Consider the following 20,840-nt stretch of genomic DNA (forward strand, 5'->3'; position numbering starts at 1 on the left):
CTGAATACCAAAGATACTCCACAAAGTGCTGCTTTTTTTTTTTTTTTTAGAGCTAATGAGGTGTTACATTTCCTTAATAGCAATACACAAGCGCATGGGCAAACGGAAGTGAATTTAGAACCAATTTCTGAATAGACAACCTTTTACCACATATAAAGATCAATACCTCTTACTGCATGCTAAAGATGTTTTTAAAGCACAAAGAACATCAGCTTTGGAGCATTTTCCAGAATGGTACTCAAAAATTACAGGCATCGTGCAAAACAGATGTCGTAAGATTAACATTTTTACTTATTTGGACTATTTTCTTAAAACAAATGAAGTCAGATGTTGCCTTAAAAACAAAACTTGTTAATTAAATCAGCGCTCGTAGAAATCAGAAGTTTTTCAAGTTGTAAAAATAAATGCTTAAAAGTTTGCTGAAACTTGAAGGAATGGTGTGGAGCTGCTTCAGGGGACTGTCAGGTTGGGGGTTAGGGAAAGATTCTCAACCTGAGGGTGACTGGCCACTGGAACACATTCCCCAGGCCATTGCTCACAGCACTGATCTGGCAGAGTTCAAGAAACCTCTAGACACTCAGTCACATGGTATGATTCTTGGGTGGTGCTGTGTGGAGACAGGAGTTGGACTTGACGATCCTTATGGGATCCCTTCCAACTCAGGATATTCTATGATTCTATGAAACAGGATACAGAAGACTAGACTTGAGATTCCTTGAACTGGACTACAGGTTAATCTGAGTGTGAGGGTAATCCATCGATGCATAAAGCCAATGGACTTGTCAACATGAAGCTTTATGAGAACATAGATAAGAAGCAGCGGGTGAGTCAGTCCAAATCAATTTTGCCCTACTTAGTACAACCTACCAAAGCACTCCATCTGTTGCACACAAACAAACCAGACTATCAGCGTTTGGACGCAACAAAGGAAAACAGCCATTCCACCAAAATCTACTGTGAAATGACTGTGAACCACAAACACAACGTTGCATTGAGAAATATTGATACCTCCATAAAAACATGGAAGTATCCATGTTTTTATCCAACTTGGAATTGTATGTACAATTTAGGTCACTTGTGTTGAGGAAGGCTGATGAATGCAATAAAGAATGGTTAGAAGACTGACTGTACAGAAAATTCAGAGGACAAAGTATCCATCTGATGACTAATCCAGAAAACAATTGCTGGCCAGCCCATCAACCTAGAAGCTTAAGATACATCATTGCTCTTTATAAAGAATAGGTAAACACATTGGAGAAAAGTACTAAACTGGAAAATAACATTGCCACCAGCAAAATGCATAAACTGGCAAGAATACACTTAACTGGAAATCTCACTATTGAAGCATTCTTACTCTGTAAGAATTCAGAGAAAAGAAGAAAAATCTGATTTTCATATATAGCATAATCCATTTACAAAAGATTATATGACATAGCTGTCTAGAACTGCAGGCAACTGGAACTCAATGTATTCTGTTTTCTTCCCCCAGTTATGTTAAATGTAACAGGCAGAGCATAACTCTTCTAATGTTTAGATATTCTTACTTTTTCGAGCCTACTGAAGTTTATAGCCTGTTTTATAAAACAGCTTGATTACATTACACTGTCATACAAGCACAGCTACTACAAGTGAGACCAGAACGGTTCTGTTCAAATTATTAATTCAGGCAGAACTGCATTAGTGTGAATGCAGTATCATATAAACTGTCAGAACTCCTCTCAAACGACTGCACTCCTATATTTTTCCCAGCTGTTAGAACATACTGCCCCAAAAGATGTGTAAGGCCATCATAGCCTGCATGCTGACAACACAGCTATTCTAATGCAAAGATCATGTACAGGATGGCAGTAAAACCACAACTGAAACTGCTCTTAGTTTAGAGACACGTATAAGCTACAGCAAGATCTACAGCTTGTTTGCTGAGCACATAACACGTACCTTAAGAAAAGCTCTACTAAAGCTAAGAAAGTAGATTAAAGCCAGTAACAAGCATAACAATCAACAATCAAGAAACAGTCTTACTAAAAATTGTGTTCTTACCTTTTCCAGGACTTAGGTTTTGGTCTATAAACACCTTAAGCTCTCCATTGGCTTCAATTAGTCCAGCCTATTAAAGAAAGTAACTTTTATTAAATTGACAAACACTGACAGCCTTTTATCGTTAAAGAGGGAAGAAATCACACCAGAAGACTCTGTTGCCACCACTCACATTTCCTCACTGATCTGCCGCTTATGTAACCACGCTGCTCATGGCATTATGTTAGCCAAACTTTCAAATCAGCTGATTTTTATAAATAACACGTTCCTAAAAGCAAGCAGAAAATCAGTTCACACATACCTTGCTATTTTGTGTTCTAAGTTTACCAAGGTACATGCAATGTCTTAATGGATAGCTGAACACCTTGCTAATTTGAACCACTAACATCTGTGACTATCTATTTTGTTGTATAGCAACTATCAACCCGCCTCTGAAGCTGATAACATGGCAAAGCCAACAGAGGTGGTAAGAAGTGCCTTATGCCAGGCTAAGCAGAAAAATGGCATTACAAACAAATACTGTTTGTTCTTCTTCTTCTTTTTTTTTTTTTAAGGATAAGAAAGCAGAGCTGTTAAGTGAAGGATTTCATCCAAGTGTATCAAGGAATCAGCATCCTTTGAGAAAGCTCAGTAGAAGTTATTAAAAACATATACTATTAATTCTGGATAGAAAATGCATGATGCAGTAATTCCTTGTCATCTCCAGACAAAGCAGTCCTGAAGGAATAACGAATGCAGGACACACAGTCTGATTCCATTTAGAAAGAGCAGTAAGAAATTCAACATTTGTACTCACCACAGTACAGCAAGTGGTGTTACAGAAGCTGAAATGTCCCTAAACTGTATTTTGTGCACTGTCAGTACTTGAGGGCTACTGCAGGTGTTTAAGAGACAATTAAGTGCTCTGCTGTCAGTCAGCAGCAGAACTTTCCCCTCAAAAGGCTACCTGAAGAGCCCTGCTGGTAATTAGTAAGTTCAGCAAACCAAACAGACCACTAGAGGATGCTGTGGTGCTGCTGCTATCCAGGTGTACGACAGCAATCAATTCATAAGCCAGAAGGAACTTCACAAGGCAGGAAACTGTTGAAAATTTTCTCTCCTCACTGAAACGGAAGAGGGGTGAAGTAGATGACAGAGCACCAAGGACAGGCTGGGAGGTGAGCAGGAGAGAAAATCTGCTAAGGGAAGCATTAAGAGCAGAATTCTGTAATAGCATTGCAGAGATGAGGACCCAGTGGCACAGAGGAGACCTAAGTGAGGAGATAATGGAAGCAATGGGTAAAACAAAGAGCCTCTAGTATTTCTCCTTCCTTCTCATAATTTCACCCCCCCCCAAGAAAAAAATAATGCAGTAGCCTGATTTAATGAGACTGCAACAACTTAGCATGACACAAACAATGCCTGATCTCCACCTTGCCCACATCAGGGATTCAAAGGTCAGCTTCAACAAATGACACTTCTCCTGCCCTACTCCCAGGCACCAGACATGCACAACCCTGCAGGCCAACAAACTACATCTGACCCTTCCAAAGAAAGATGCTATTCACTAACGTGAAATCGCTAACATGTACAAAGATGTTATAAAACAGGCTTAATGGCAATATAAACTTCCAGAACACCAGAACTCAACACAATCAAAGTGAATTGGATATAAAAACAAATTTGGAGGTATTACATGACACTCCTAACCCTACCTCAGTTACACAACAGGAGTGTTAAACCACACACAGGAAGCACAGTCTCACTGTCTCAATTCTTCTAGATGCAATCCTTCAGTTTCTATTCAACAATGAAAAGAGGCTTGTGCTCCTAGGACACCCAATGGTTTTCCCTTCATGAGAATGAGAAATATACCAATGGGAATGGAAAGATTTTTAATATGCAAAAGAAAGCTTGCATCAAGTTTGCATATCGGTTATAGTGATAAGCCAAATACAAATATTTACAGTGCGAGCTTACTCAGGAATTCAAGTAAAAAAGGCAAGTCACTACTGAATACTATTTTAATAATTAGCAAATTAGGTAATTCGGTAATCAGTTATTCTTTGCCCTCCCGCATCTTTATTTTAATTGGAACAATCCCCAATATAACCATTTCTATTACTTCATTTTATCTTTAAGTATGCTATCAACCAATACATTACATAACCAATACATCTACATAAGTGAGATACATCACGATAAACTACCAAAACCAGTGGTCAACTCTAGGAACACAGTCCAGTGTTCCAAAGGGTCAGCTTAGTGCCACATACCCCGGATCATGTTTCTGTGTGACTGAAAGCAGCAAGCCAATGACAAACTGGAAAACGTTCAGGAAAAACACTGCATTTCAGTCAGCAGTAGAATACAGTTTTGGAAAACTCAGAGAATGACAGTCACCAAACAACAAGAACTCTGAGGAGCCAGCAAACTGACGAAGACAACAGCAGTTACAGTTCCACCACCCTGCGCACCAGTGTCTTGCCCAAGGTTTAGTTCTGGCAGTGACATGGCTGGTAAATATTCAACCTGAAAGCATATGCCTAGGAAAGGCTCCAAGGCTGGACGTTAGGAAATACTACTTCTCTGAAAGGGTGGTCAGGCACTGGAATGGGCTGCCCAGAGAGGTGGTGGAGTCACCGACCCTGGAGGTGTTCAAGGAACGTTTGGACGTTGTGTTGAGGGACATGGTTTAGTGAGAACCATTGGTGATGGGTGGATGGTTGGACCGGGTGATCCCGTGGGTCTTTTCCAACCTTGGTGATTCTGTGATGCTATGAAATCTTCCAGGGAAGAACATTACCAAATTCAATAGCAAACAGCACCTCCAGCTGCTATGGTTCATAATCAAAGTTGATTTCATTTCTAGTGAAAATTCTCCTTCTCCAGGCTCAGTACATGCACTTCACACTTCTAGATACAGTATTTGACTATGAGGTTATCAAGAGTGTCAGTATTTTTGAGTCCCCTCAAAGTCACTAGCTTTTAGTGACACAGAACTGAAAAGCAAAACTTTCATCCCATAGAAAAATCCATCGTCTTTGTTCCACAATAGAACTACTAGACAAAAATCTCTCAGTGCATACTTGAAGGAAACTCCCACTATTTTACAGGGCAGTTATTTTGGAAGAGTCCGGGATTACCCCTCCATAATCTACCCAGCACAGCGCCCAAAAGAAAGAATTAAAGTTGAACTCAGAGGGAAATGTAGCTCCCAGTAGCTATATCCCAGCCACAGATCCACAGTGAATGCAAGAAGTACTTTGTTTTTGTTTTCCTCAACAGAAAAGTAACCGTCTACCAAGAAGCATATCAACCTTTTCTGATGTGAAAACAGATTTAGTTTTCAGGCCTTATCAAGCTACTTGTATCAAGGTATTTTGATTTTTTTTTTTTCCCATCTGATAACAGAATAAAAAAAAAATGTTTTCTTCTCATGATTCTCAGCTTCAGGATGCATAACTTCCTTTGATGATAACGTCAGTGCTGCCTGGAGCAATGTCACGATCTAAATACCTGATCCTGAAGGCTTTATTAACTGCATGCAACTTCACAATTTAGAGTTGCTTCCATCTTCAAAGTGGAGTGTTAGGTACGTAAACTTCTGCAAGGCTATGCAAAGGAACTTTTTGTGTTGGAAACAGGTAACGGGTATAACACCCTTCATGCTTCTCACATTTCAACAAAATCAACAGAGATGTAAAAAGAAAAAACAAATTGCTTTTGACACTCAATACATCATCTAACTCCAGCAACTGTTCCCAGCAAAAACGATCTCCTTTCTACTAAACACAAGTAGAAGGTTAAAGACCAATGGACAAATCAGTAAATCTGCTCATTTTTATTGTGGAAGCTATGCTTGAGTAGAGAACTCAACCACCACCTAGGATCCACCTCATCACACTGTTCAGAACTTCTAAGGATAAGAAAACGACTGATGGGCTAAACATGATAAAGGTTCAATTGTAGTTAGTCTGCTATAAGATCAGCAGCAGTCAAAAGGACTGGGAAGTCTATTTTTGCTTTGTTTCCAAGTGAAAGCTGAAAAACTGTAAGTGGTCTCCATCTGAAAGACAGTAAATTGTGAAATAGTATTTTTTCTTGGACTAAACTAAATCTGAAATGACATTTGCTAAGAATGCAGAGAATTTCACTTATTAAAAAGAAATAATCCCATACTGCAGACTGAGATACCACGTCTTCTGATACTAGCTAGCATTTGTGATCTCTTAAATTACACAGTAGAAATTCAACACACTTACAATGAAAGTACCATTTCCACAGCCTTCCAGACTTGCAATTTTCTCTCTTACTAAAAATTGGCATAAAATTATTCATTAGAAGCTTTAAACATTAGAGTTTCTTGCTGAATTTGGACTGCAGAATAACTAGACAGGTACATGTCCGATGTCTATCAAGCTTAACCTGAGAGGAAGGTCTTTCTGCTACAATGAGATAAGCAAATACAGAGAAAAGAAAGCTGCCTTTGTGCCATATAAATACCTTTTCTATCTCACTTCTATGTAATGAGCCCAATTTTAAGTATGCTCCATGAGAAAGAGCTGAAAGAAGAGGGAAAGAAAAAAAAAAGGCGGGGGGGGGGGGGGAGATAAGTGGAAACAGAGGCATTTGCCAAAAGGTATTTGTCAGAAAGTTTTCACTTTCCACTAAAATGAGGCACAGAACTGGGTTTGACAACCAAACAAGAGAAGTAGGTCAAAATACACAACATTGCTTAAAGAATGGGAGTCAGAATGGGACAGACGGAGAAACAAGCAAACATTGGCACTGACTAGGAAAGAATGAAAAAGAACTAAAAAAATCAAATGTAAGATGACAGATGAGGAGTAGAGGTTAGTGTAACTGGGAGTCTCTTAGGAAGTACAGGAAACAGAATTGATGGGAACCTAGAAGTTTTAAAAGACCAAGGAGACTGGATCCTGTGCAAACACAGGAACAGGGATAGTGAACACATTTGATGCTAAATTAAGCCACCACTACAGAGTATATAAACTGTGACTCACACTGAGAAGTAGTCAAGACACAACTAGGGAGTGGAGATATGAGAAAGGAAAAGTATTCCCACTAGAGCAAACCTCCTCCCGGAGCTTGTCAAAGGCATCAGGAGGATGCTTCTACAGTCTACAGGCATTTGCAAAGTCAACAGACATTTGCAAAGTCAACTGGCAAAAACCCACACATCTGGAGCAAACTACTTACTTTCATCAGTACAGGATACCAATCTCCAGGACTTCACACTTGAAAAGTAAGCAATAAGCATAAAGGCACTATGCTGTGCAATTTTATTGTGCCTCCTTAATCCCAATGTAGGGGTCTGGGGTTTATTTTATCATCAGGAGGCAACAAACAAACACAATGGAATACGAGCACAGCTACAAAATGGAGAAAAGCTTACAATCAGAAGTAATGCTGCTTAGTTTTACTTTCACCTCTAGCGACACACAGATGTCATTTGTAACAAAATGACCATACTCTATTTTTCCCCATTGGACTCTCACCTCATTCAGGGACCAGAATAAACATGCCCTGGAAATGAATCATCATACAAATACAGGAGGCTGTCCCATAAAGATAGCCAATTCATTGCTCACAGAAATTAAAAGGTAATTAAGGAATACAGCGGAGGTCTGCAGGAAAGGAAAGAAGGTTCTTAAGTTTAAAATATTTGAATTCCATTTTGCAAATGAATTGACAACTATGCCTTACTGTATCAAGTGAGGCAAAAGATCTCCTAAAGTCAGGCAGCAGGACACTGATCCTACACAATTCTCACATGTGTTACCTTACTGTGTCCCAGTAACCTTCGTCTAAAGCAGATTCGCCACATCCTCAGTTCACAGCACCATCAAGATTAATGTGCTCAATAACCACTGGGCAACGACCTATACCAAAGAAAAAAGCTTCCCAAAGAGTAAACTGAACTATTAGCCCCTTAACCTAAGCAAGGTACAAACAAAACACTAAGACACCAAAAGATCTAAATCATAGAGAAGCCTGTGAAGATTAAAAAAAATAAATAATCACAGGTTAGTTAGTAGCTCAGTCAAGCATGGTCAGTCTTTGCTCTGAACATATGCTCCACTGGTATTGCACATACACGGGACACTGACATACGTGGAATTGCATTTAAGGTTTTCTCTCCATTGTGGAATATTTCAAGGCCATTAACTTTGCCAGCTGTTTTTCTAAACAGAATAACATGGAATCTTTGCTGAATACCAGACGTGAAGAACTTATTTTGAAGACAAGTCCAACACTGACCCAGCCTAAGAAGTCACACAGATCAAAAATACAAGCAGAGTTGAAATGATTATACTGGATTGTTTCTCACAGTGACCAAATGGCCCAAGCGACACAATCTTTGCCAAGATTAAAGTTGGTGCCCCCAAAACTAACTGCAAAGCTGTAGGAAGCAATGCTGAATATGAGATTCGTAGGGTGAATATGAGCAAAGCACCGGTTCACCATCTCTACTACAAACTAATGAGGAAAGGAAATGCTGAGTTCACAGAAGTGCAGGGGTTGGAAGGGACCTCAAGAGATCATTGAGTCCAAGCCCCCTTGCTAAAGCAGATACCCTACAGCAGGTCACACAGGTAGGCATCCAGACACGTCTTGAGTATCTCTGTAGAAGGAAACTCCACCTCTCTGGGCAACTTGCTCCAGTGCTGTCTCACCCTCATTGTAAAGTTCTCCCGCATGTTTGTATGGAACTTCCTATATTCAAGTTTTTGGCCATTGCTCCTTGTCCTATCACTACATGCCACTGAGAAGAGCCTGGCCTCAGCCATTTGCCTCTCACCCCCCTTGAGATATTTATAAACATTAATCAGATCCCCCTTCAGTCTTCTCTTCCCCAGGCTGAACAGACCCAGTTACTCAGTCTTTTTGTGTCCTCCAGACCTCAACACTCCCACGCAGAGAGGTAACAGCAGTTGCTGTTCCCACAGTTAGCTCCCAGCGCCATTGTAGATTTGACTTTACTAGACTTTTCTTCTTCCAATCAAACCAAATCTTTAGAGAAATTTGTTCAACAGTATTGGAACACAGCAGAATTCAACAGGTTACGTTAAGATTCATCTGCCTTACCAAGTTGCTTACTGGTGTATTAAAAGGCTACAGCAGCCTGCAACATTATTTCGTCATAAGTCTGCAGAACCATGATATCATGGGGCTTAGCAGATGTAATGTAACGCAACATAAGACAGCCAGCAGCATTCCTGGGCATATGGACAACTGGCCACACTTAACATCAAGTTCTTCATCCTCCGAGAACCACTTTGACACTGAGAATGTTTAGCAAACGTTGGCTCATTTTTTCATCCCACTTTCAATTAGGCACAATGAATCTCTGCTAAGTGATATCCAAGCAAGCAAACAAGAAGACTGAAATAAGTAATCCCTAGTGTAACTTAACTTCTGAAACCTGGCATTTTTGTTGAGCGTGTTAAGTTGTCAGCACACACTGTATTTACTTAGTAATGCTACACATAAACATATGCAGCCACTACCATTAACTACACATAACATTAATAAAGAAGGAAAGCTCAAGAGAAAACAAATCACCGAGGTGACGGTAACTTCTGAGTTGCCATTCTCTGTTTAATAAATAACAACTAACATGGAAGAGAAGAAATACAGTTTATTACGTATTTGCAATGCAAAGATCTTAAAGCTCTTTTTCCTTCTGCATTCTTCTAAAAGGCATATTTAAAAACATTCTATCAGCACTTGAAAACCTTGACCGAGATGCGCTTTCATAAGACCTGATTTCATAATACTATTTCATCTTCAGTTTACCAACTTCTGAACACGTTACAACTGACTGAAGGCAGACAGAAATAAACCAAGCTACTGAGCAGCCACTGAGTTAAAATGATATCAAATAAGGTGAGCAAATCTCTTGAAATCCACCGACAATTCAATTTCTATAGGCTGTCTCCTTGAAACTCCCAGGGCATAATATAATATAAACGTAAGAGAAATGCACGCTGATACTCTAAGAAGAAACCTGCTAAATGTTTTGTAGGCTCTTCAATACTTCCTAGATGCTCACAGTACTTCACGTAAAAATCTTCTTCCTATTTCCAATAGGATCTTTTTTTTAATAAGTCTATTCTGAATGTGACCTTCTCTTGCCATGAAGACTCGCTCAAGTTTGATGTACAAGCACCATATAAAAGCAATTTAAAAGTTCAACTTTGGGATGTTCCAGCAAAATTACCTGTACAAAAGCAGAGATCTACTTCCTTCCCCCAGATAAGCACACCTATTGACCTATTAAGTGACACTGTTGTAAGCAATTAGTTTGCTGGTTTCTACTCTTTTGTTGCTTTTTTTGTACATATCTTTCTCCAAGGATATTTAAGTAGTACTGTGAGATAAATTCATTGGATGAAACTACATACCCAAATGTCTTCTCAATATTCAATTAAAATAAGCCATGGATCTTAAACCCTGTGTCTCTAGGAGTCTGGTGGTGTTAGACCAGGTGCTGAACTTTGTGCCAGAAGAACTCCTACCATAGCGTCTTCAGGATTTACACAGACACACAGGGCTTCCTTTGCAAAGTTAGATACATGGGCTGTGTTTGGTATTCAGTGACATTCATGAAAGCACCATGAGATACTGAGGACAGACAATATGTTTTAAGCATACTAGAAAACAAGATAAAAATCACTCAAAGTAACTCAAAAAAAAGATAGCAGTAGCATAAACCATAAAATTAAGTGCATATATAATCTTAGAAGCAGTCATCCTCAAACCAATGCCATTGTGTGCGACTCATGAAACCGTAAAACATATGAGCCTCCCAGATGAACAGCTCTCCAGAAAGGTATTTCAGGCCATGAGAAGTTCTGAGAGCTAACAGTGGTGTGCCAGTTTAAAAAGTATGCAAAACACCACATTAGTTTTCAACTGCACGTTCTTATCCATTTTTTTCTTCTAAGAGTGGAAACAGTCTATGCAATAACCATGAACAACTTGAACAATCACAAGCAACTGTACGTACAGTGAGCATTTAATTTATGTAACTCATCTATTTCAGTCTATGGCCTTAAGTTGTGCCAGAGGAGATTCAGGTTGGATATCAGGGAAAATATCTTCTCAGAAGGAGTGGTGAGGCAGTGGCACAGCTGCCCAGGAAGGTGGTGCAGTCACCATCTCTGGAGGTGTTCAGGAGCCGTGTGGATGTGGCACTGAGGGACGTGGTCAGTGGGCATGGTGGGGGTGGGCTGATGGGTTGGACTGGATGATCTGAGGAGTGTTTTCCAACCCTAATGATTCTACAGGCAATTTTCAAGATCAGAAATTCTACTCGTTCCTTTTGTCTAGCTCCCAACTTGCTGTAATACCACGCACAGGGCTATCCTCTCTAATAGCCCCAGTGCCTAGAAGTGAGTCCTGCTTCTTCTCCTTAGCCATGGGTCTTAAAGAAGAGAACCACATGCTTCTCTTAATGGCTGCTTGAAGTGCTCAACAGTTCATCTGCAACAGAAGTATCTGAAAGTAGAACCTGAGTCACACCTTAACTTGGATTTTCTGCTACCGGATAGAAACTACTGAGCAATGGAGAGAATACTGACCTACTGATACTAAGAAGTATTTATCACCTTACTTATCAGATAATTCAAATACACAAGTGAATATAAATAAGGCCAGCAAGCAGTCTTCACTTACACTGGGAACTGGAAGACAAATTAAGGTACTAAATTTACTTTCTGTCTCCTTATATTGACACCGTGTGCTGCCTTGTTTTAAGCATGCCATGGGTGACAAGAAAGGTCAGTACTTCACTCAGGAAACTCTACCTCCACCTAACCACAAATCCCATGAGCAGCACAAGTCAGCCGAGGACCTTTGCTCCTCCAGGTCCTGCCTGCAAGGTACATCTGTAAAAGCAGCTGAAGAGTTTATGGTAGGTAGACTCAGTAAAGTCTCAGAGAATGACAGTTATTAACCAGAAAGGGGATGTGGCTAAGCTGGAGTTGCATGGAGATGCTACTTTTGTTTCAGACCAAGAAATTTCCCAAGCATTGCGTGCACTGCTCTCAAAGAAGACACCCATGGTGCAAACATACACATCAGACTGTACATTACTAACTCTACTGCCCTCAACTGAGCACAGTTTGTCATTCTGCCTCTGAGATGCAGCAGGCTGCTCCTGCTTCCATGGTGCACGCATTCTGAAGACACTGCAACTGGCATTCCCTCACCCACCCATCTTTTTTCCTCTGATGTTCCTTTAAATTATGAAAAAGTGAAGTCCTTTTAGCAACTCAGCTCTTCTGAACTGAACGTGATATTCCACGGCCTGCCTGGTTCTATTAGAACTGACTTCAGCTGCACACAATGCTCACATGCCTCAAGCCAGAAATGGCTATGCACATTACTACAACCAGAGCACACTGGAAAATGAGTTTCTCCTTTCTTTTTCCTTCTACATTTATAGCATTCTAGATCTCCTAACCTTTATATAACCATTCCGAAAAATACAATTTGGAATGCCCACAGATACTTCAACCTTCACAAGCTGCTACCTCTTTTTACTTTGTTATCTCTCAATTTAACCCAGCTACAATATTAGTTGTGATTATGCTTTTAAACTCAACCTACAGGCTTTTAATTAAGGTGCTATGTAAGAATGTATCTGTTTTTTCCTCCCCCCATAGCTCACTAACTGCAGGAAAGGACCTGAAAGCATTCTGCCAAAAACCAATGCTTTGCTGCTTATTTTCTCTTTACTGTACACTCTTACGAGCATTAGAGGGATATATTTTAATGTAATATTTAACAGAATTTAGACTTTGGTCAAATATCTTGCAAGCATTATCTTGCCAGCTTACCTGATCGGTACTTTTGTAATTACTTAGTCCTTTTTAAAAGTATTTTCTTGGGCTTGCCAGTACTCTCCATCACGCTCCCCATTTCTTCAATTCCCCTACAAGGTCTTAGTCTGCACACCTCTGCAGGTATTCTAACTTTCCAAACAGGCATTTTCAAACAGCAGTTTTTATACAGAAGAGGCATCAGCTGAAAAGCTGGAAGTGAGCAACGTAAGGAAAAGAAGTACTTTCCTTCAGCAAGTAGGAGGGGTTAAGCAGGAGCATTATCTAGTGCAGCCCTGGCTCCACACCTTCTGCAGGGCCGCCTGCTCCATCAGCCACCAGCACAGGACCCAGCAGCACGCACCCAGAGCCCACGTTCCCCAGCTGCAGCATGCTGGCACACGCTTGGCCATGGGAATGCCGCCTCCAGACTCATGGGGAGAGAGGGACAAACTGCCCTCACCACACTTGTGCCACTTCAGCCCTGCTGAAGAAAAGGGAAGGAAGGGGTGGGGGCATTCACCAACTGTGCCATCTTCTTCACCACATCTTGCAGTCCGTTAGAGCGCTTGATAGGTGACACAGCAGAACCGCAGGCCATTAATGGCAGCAGCATTTTCACGTCAGAATGTTGACACTTACATGGAGCGCAGGTCTTCCCAGACCCAGCGCCCAGGGACGTAGTGCTGCTCTCCCTCCCACGACTAACCCTGCTGTTTGACTAGGGAAAGAACTGAGCTTCTGAATTAAGAAAGTGAGAATCACTCTTCCCTTTGGAAAGTCAAAAAAAAACATCGTTGTATCGATTAGCTTCTCTATTTTCTACCATCAAACCAAACCTAATAGGTTTCAGTTGGAAATTTAAGTTCTCCCAGGACTCATCACACGTTTTAGGCGACGCACAGGGGTGGGCACGCCATAGTCTGCAAAAAGGCCAAGTGGTTCATCTTTCTTCCCTGAAACAGGATTCGACATATGCAAAGGTTTCTGAGAACAGGTTGGGCAGTCCTTCAGTTATGACTTCATACTCCCTCTCCATACCCTGTCCCAGTGTTCACGTATACTTAACATGTCACCTACAACCTGAGCCGGGTTACCGCTTCTCCAAATTCAGTTTGTTACTTCTTGATCTGCTCTTAGAAGACACCGAAGACACCTATGGGTTCCCACCTGTAGTATCTCCTTCCATTTCTTAACTACTCACCCCCTACAGCAAGACAGATCTCTCAAAAATTAGGTTCTTTTTAGATGCCTTACCCTCATTATGCTCCCACACACTTCCTATGACACCGATCTGTACTTCCAGGTGCCAGTCCTTCACACAGCCCATCTCCTCCCAAATGGCAGTGTTAAACAAACGGATCCCAGTGTCCGAATTGCTCTCAACTGCCGCTATTTCACCTCCTCTCCCACCTCTCCTCTTCCATTTCTTCCCCGCTCGTACAGCCCTCCATTCCCTGAACTCTGCTATCTGCAGCACACTTGAACACCCTTATCTCTCACAGGCAAGCCTGCAGTGGCTACGTACTTCTGGTTGCGTTTCTGCACACCAACATACTTTTCATGTGCTTCTGAACTGCTACAATTCCCTACAAGATTAATAACGTAACCTGCTGTTTAGAACTTGAATCATATCACTTTGCAGCTTGTTTGCTATTTTGTTGTCTTTTTTTTTTTTTTTTAAGTGGAGATACGTTCAGGTTTGAATACAGAGCGCTCTATTCTCTCATTCTTAGTAAAGAACTGTGGAAGTCCAATGACGTTAGCTATGAACAATGAAATAGATCTGAAAGGCAGAACCTGTTTAGATGGATTTTAAAAGAATACTGGGATGGATAAGAGCAAAGGTGCTTCTGAGGCCTGCCTCAAGGCCACCAGCCTTGGCGCGGATGGCAGCGGAAGTCTATGCTGCAAGCTCCCAATGCTTGTTTTTACGGACAGTAATCAGCATCTTTGAGTGGACAGGGAAGAAGGAGCGAGGAGATAAGGAGGCTTTGCTGCCCTGAACACACCAAACAGCAGAGGCAGCGCCGGCCGGCAGTGACGCTCAGCTGGTGACTTCTGGAGACGACAGGACAGAGCCACCAACCACCCCAGCAGCCGAACAGCACGTTCTGGGGCTCTCCGAACCCATCTCAAAGCCAACCTAGGATGGCGTTCCATGCAAACACATCTAGTGCCAATGACCAGAGTGCTTTCATGAGGTATTCTCAGGACTACCCTGAGGAAACTGCTGCAGACCTGAAGCCGGTTTGGGGTTGGACCGTCCATAGGGAAGCACAGCCTAGGCCTGGGGGGCAGCACAGTCAGGTTCACACACTGCCAGCTATAACAGAGCCTGCCCTGCTTTGCTTCTGTTAGCAAAAACAAAAGCAAAAATACGCTATTAGCCATGCCCCTGCATGTGATGCACTATAAATATACTTACATCTTTTGCCATGTTACCCCAGCCTAGCAGGCAATCCTCTTACAATCCTGCTGCCTGTGGGACGCTGGGACGACGATGCTATTTTCTAGAAAGCAAACACAGCCAACGTCAGTCAGCTCTCCACAATGAGAGGCAAACTTTGCACCGCCCCAATTCCCGACTGCTCCCCAGCGCGTTTCGCTTCAGAACAGAACCCTCCGGGATAGCACCAAGTTCCCCCCCCAGCCCCGCTCTGTCGAAGCGACGCCCCCGCTCAGAGGCAGCACGTGGGAGCGACGCCTCGCCGCCCCCCCCTCCTCCCCGCACAGCCGCCGGCCCCGCTCCCGTCCAGCTGCACGGAGGAGGGGGTGTACGGCACGGTCGGGCCTCCTCCCGCCGCCCCCATCCCGATGGCGGGCACACGTAGGCCTCGGGGCCGCCCCCCCCCACTCCCCGCCCGCAGACGGAGACCGCGGCCGCCGCCCGCCCCGCGCCCCTCCGCCGGGGCCTCCGCTCAGCGGCGAGGGGCCACGCCGATCGCGGCGCCGGGGGCGCCTCCCCGCGACTCCCATCCTTCTCCCCGTATCCTCGGGCTGCGGCCGCCCGCACCTGAGCGGCCCAAGGCGGAGAGCGCCGGCTCCATCCCCCGCCGCCGCCGCCGCCGCTGCCCCCCAGCCCGGGTCCCGGCGCGCAGCACCCCCCGCCCGGCGCCGCGCTGCCGCTGCGGAGGCGCCCGACTGCACATGTGCGGCGGCGCGCGCGGGCCCGCGAGCCCGGCGGGAGGGGGCAGGGGCGGAGGGAGAGAGAGAGAAGAGGGGGAAGGAAAGAGAGAGGGAGGGAGCGGGCGCCCAACGGCCGCTCGGTTGGGGGGGGGGGGGGGGGGAGAGAGGCGGCGGAGCGCGCTCCGTGCCGGCGCTGCGGGGCGGGGGGGCGCCGTGTGAGGGCTGTCACCGCGCTGGCCCTCGCACACCTGCCCGGGGGGCGGCGGCGGTGTGGGGGGGTATGGGGGGGGGGCCGAGCGCGGCGGCCCCTCCCCGCGACCCCACCGCCTTCTTCCTTTCCCTTATTTTGATTTTGATTTTTATTCTTCCCCCGTCGGCGGCGGAGGGAGCGGCGGGTGGGGAGGGGGGGTTGCGTTGAAGGGGGGGGGGGGGGGGGGGGGGTAAAAAATTGAAACTTACACTTTTGTGCGTCCCACCGGCGTGACGCTGCGCGCTGACGTCACGGGGTGTAGCGTGCCTTGCACGGGCACACGCGGAGCGGCTAAGCCAACCGTCCGCCCCTCCGTGGGCGGAGGGAGCATGCGCGGGATTTTCGCGCTTTCCGACTCCCCGCCCTGCGGCGCTGGCGGCGGGCGCGCGGGAAGCACCGGCGCGAGATTGCTCTTCGGCCGGGCACGTGGTCGCGATGGCGCCGCCAGGGGGCGGGAACGCGCCGCGCTGCCCGGAGCCCGCGGCGCCGCCTCCCCCGGCAGACCCGCTGCGGGGAGGCGCTGAAGGGCGCGGGGGGCGGCGGGGCCGTGCGGTCGGGTACCGCGGCGGCCCGCCCGCGCTTCCCCGTCGCGCTGCTTGAGCGAGTGCGGCGCGCCGTTGTCCGCGCTGAGGTGGTGGCGGAGCTCCGTGAGGCAGCTGCTGCCCGCGCCCCATCGCTACCCTCTTGGTAGCGCCCAACACGCTTGGCATCTCCGGCCCGCGCACCCCCCCTCCGTCATCGTGTGTGGCTGCTGCAGAAGGAATGGTGTCCCTCAGCACGCCGCCTTTGGTGCGGTGGCACAGGAGTGGTGCGATCTTTGGTGAAAGCCCTCGAGCGTGCGCTGCCGTAATGGTGAGAGCTGCGGCGAGGCCAAAGCCTTGCCATCCAAAAGCCATGCTGCACGTAGGAGAGAGGGTACAACACTCAGTGCAGTGCCAAGCGTATGGGGCCCATGTCTCAGTGTGAACGAGAGGGGTGTGGGAAGGTTCTTCCTGGCTCCAGCACTGGTCACACCTGGGGAAGACATCACCAATGGAGTCACTGTCCCTGCAGGTGTTCAGGAACCGTGTGGGTGTGGCACTGAGAGATGTGGTCAGCAGGCATGGGAGGGGGGCGGGCTCATGGTTGGACTGGATGATAGAATCACAGGATCATAGAATGGCCTGGGTTGAAAAGGACCACAATGATCATCGAGTTCCAACCCCCCTGCTATGTGCAGGGTCGCCAACCACCAGTCCAGGCTGCCCAGAGCCACATCCAGCCTGGCCTTGAATGCCTCCAGGGATGGGGCATCCACAGCCTCCTTGGGCAACCTGTTCCAGTGCGTCACCACGCTCTGAGTGAAAAACTTCCTCCTAATATCCAACCTAAACCTCCCCCGTCTCAGTTTAAAACCATTCCCCCTTATCCTATCACTGTCCACCCTCGTAAACAGCCAATCTGAGAGGTCTTTTCCAACCTCAACCATTTTGTGGTTCTAAGCCGACCAATTAGAAAGGGTCACCTGGAGAACCACAAGCAAATCAACACCTAGCCCAGACCCCAGGGAAGATGCATTTCAAATTCACATTCGGATGTTTTCCTGCCTTGCCTAATTCATTATTTTTATTCAGCTTTGAGGAAACAGTTATCTAATTATGAGGAAACACGAGCAACCACCATTTTCTTTGATAGCAGTGTTCCTCAAGGCGTTTCCTTCACGGTAACGCCTCAGTCTGTGTCTGCCCCACTCACTGCTGTGGGTGCCGTGGCCATGCAGTGCCCTGCGCTGACAGCTGCCATAGCACCATCTCCCCACTCTTCCTTCCTGGTGGGGCAAGATGGCGGTGGAGAGCCGAGAAGGAAGATAACAGCGAATGTACAACGTGTGTGTAACTCCACAGGAAGAGACCGAGAACCTTCACGCTCAATAAACATTGAGCACCTTAAGGCAGATGCTATGTAGATACCATGTGTATTTAAGCTGTTTGTATAACTCAAGCCCCTGCCTATAACCCCAGCACCTCATTCACATTAATTTTTCTAAGAAAAATGTGCTCCAGTATCCTAATGACCTGTAGTTTCCAGGACTGCATCCTCAACACACAGTGGGGTGTGTCTGTCCCAGGGCAAAGAAAGGACTACAAAAAATCTGCTATTAGAAAATAGGAATTAAACAACTACACTGAGCTACCAGGCAGTTCCTCTCATGCTTTAAGTTTTACCTCACAGACTAGCTGTGGTGCCCCATCCCTGGAGGCTCTCAAGGCCAGGCTGGATGGGGCCCTGGGCAGCCTGAGCTGGTAGGGGCAGCCCTGCCCTGGGCAGGGGTTGGGGCTGAGTGGGCTGTGAGGTCCCTTCCAAGCCAAACCATGCTGTGATGCTGTGAAAATTCTTAGGCTGAAAACTTGTAGCTTCTCAAGTACAGAGGAAGGTGGACAGAGTCTTCTCATAAAGGTGAGGAAATAATTCATTAGCAGTTGTGATTTATAGGAATTACAAAAACTACACTAGTTTTTTAGAACTAAGGAGCAGTAACAAAGGACAGAATATGAACCTCATACCACTCCTTTTGCAAACCACATAGCTTCTCTGCAAACAAGAATCAATTCTTTCTTGACCACAGTCAGTAAAGAAAGCGATTGAAGACCACCTTTTTAATTACTCTAGTTCTTCTGTTTACACTTGTCACGTAATCTTGCTGTTACACCAGCAGGAAAATCTTCAGCTCTGTGCTCTCTCTTCATCTTCTCTGCTCCATCAGGCCTTTTGGAGCTGTAGGACTTGTGTTTGTATCAATGGAAGGCTGCCGTACATTACTGTCTGTGGCCTGCCTCTCCATCTTAAGCACGCTTCAGAATGAGAACAGATCACAACTCCAAACATCAGTTTGCTGTGACTCCACAGCAGACGCAGAGATGAGGAAAACATGTTTTAACTAACTTGCAATCAGAAACCTGCAATGTGCCAGAGAACGTGCACAGGGACACATTTTGGTTTTTGGAAATTGAAGCCAAGCCATCTTAAGAGAGGGACCTGTGAGAGCTCCTTAAATACAGACCTCGTACCAGCTGATAAGCTTGTCAGCATTTGGCCTCCTTGCGAGGTACTATCTCCCAATTCTCAAATTTCTGCTCTATTTTAGGAAATAAAAATACAGCTTGGCACTGTAACCTTAAGAGTTTTGCCATTCTCTGATCTGGGTTTTATCCCCCAAGGCAGGATCAGCTGTCCCTAGGCACTCTGGTCACGTGATTGTCCAGTTTGTCCTTTATCTGTAGAAATTGGGGTTCCTTAATCTCTCTTGGTGGCTCACTGTCCCTACTGTCAAGAAGCCTCTCCACTGGCAGTGGTAATTACTCAGTGGAGTCTGTGGGAGATCCAAAGAAACATGCCTCCTGCTCCATGAAGCTGGTAGGCCCGTATCTTTATCTTCTGCCTGTTGTTTCCTTCAGGGCAGGGTGGGCCACGCAATTCCCAGCCCTTAGAACATCTTGTTGCTTCTCCTTCTCCTTTCACTGGCATCGCCGCTTCCTTCACTCTCAGATCAGCTTATGGCGGCTTGACTGGTACTTGCTGTTGTTAATAAGCTACCGCCTTTTCCAGCCAAGCTACTAACGCTGCTATCACAGCTTACCCTTGTCACTTAGGGGTCCAGTTTCCTACACGCTCCACGTTGCCCATGTACTGGAGCACTGCCAGGATTGCTTACAGAGCAGAAATACATTCCTTCCCTAGACAAAACCCAGGAGTGCTTTTGTGGTTAACTGTTTTGGGTTCATTCCAGCATGCAGCAAGACCACACAAGGTTTCTCACATCCTCCATCAAGTATCATCCTATAGCGCTGTTCTCTCATGCGAGGCACTCCCACGTGCCTCTCTGCCCACAAAGCAAAGGATGTCCAACTGTAAAACCAGATAAAGAGGTACTGTGAGGCTGCTTTCTCCTCATCTTTGAAGATGGAAATAGGAACTCTTAAAGCTTTCAGAAAGTTCTGTCTAGGTACCTACAGCAGCATTCCTTGAGCTTTCTATGCTAGGGCCATATCAGTCACTGTTGCAAGTAGTTACCTTGCAGCTCCCATAGATAACTTCCAAATGAGAAACTGAATCACAGACTTCATATGGGATGAGCTGTACATAAGAGTGGTTGTGGGTCAAGATATACCAATCTGGCCCTGGGAACAGGGAAATGAAATGAATCACAAAGTATCTTCATAGGCCACACCAGCAGCTTGTAAATTATTCCTAAGTGCTGTGGTTATTAATTTCTAAGTGAGCCAACTGTGAAATATTTTCTCCCCTGACAGATCATTCAAGAGTAAGACCTACTGTTTCTATCCTAAGATTGTATCATGAGACCACCCAGTTTTGACATGGAATTGTGGATGAAGCCATTACTTGCATTGTAGGAAATACTGACAGTATCTAAATATACCTCCAGCTTTCTATGGGAGAGCCTCAACCGTGTAATTGTAAACAAACTTATGTGTCTAATCAGTTATTTGGACTTGCATCTAGTGTCCAATCAGGTAATCCCAGGCTGTGTCAACAAAGAGACACAGAATATTGATATCACTACTTCTCTTTCCTTAATCATGACCAAATCGGAA

At 45.1% G+C, this 20,840-nt stretch overlaps 1 protein-coding gene across 7 annotated transcripts in view; it reads right to left on the reverse strand.

Moving 5' to 3' along the window:
* Positions 1–16,516, reverse strand: part of TFDP3 (transcription factor Dp family member 3) — a 41,331-nt gene extending 24,815 nt beyond the window's left edge. For 2 of the 7 annotated variants that reach the window (XM_015277904.4, XM_015277902.4), the window contains exons 1-3: positions 16,458–16,516; positions 15,298–15,382; positions 2,041–2,107 (exon numbers count right to left, since the gene is read on the reverse strand). In XM_015277904.4, coding sequence (XP_015133390.1) covers positions 2,041–2,107; positions 15,298–15,309 — 79 coding nt within the window. In that variant the 5' untranslated portion in view covers positions 15,310–15,382; positions 16,458–16,516. Of the gene's footprint in view, positions 1–2,040; positions 2,108–2,338; positions 2,982–14,126; positions 14,322–15,297; positions 15,383–15,885; positions 16,018–16,457 lie in introns of those variants that run through there. The other 5 variants (XM_015277905.4, XM_015277903.4, XM_046906675.1 and 2 more) reach the window with 3 other exon arrangements.
* Between the last annotated feature and the right edge of the window lie 4,324 nt (positions 16,517–20,840).

The sequence above is a fragment of the Gallus gallus genome, chromosome 1, assembly GCF_016699485.2.
Source record: "Gallus gallus isolate bGalGal1 chromosome 1, bGalGal1.mat.broiler.GRCg7b, whole genome shotgun sequence".
NCBI lineage: Eukaryota > Metazoa > Chordata > Aves > Galliformes > Phasianidae > Gallus > Gallus gallus.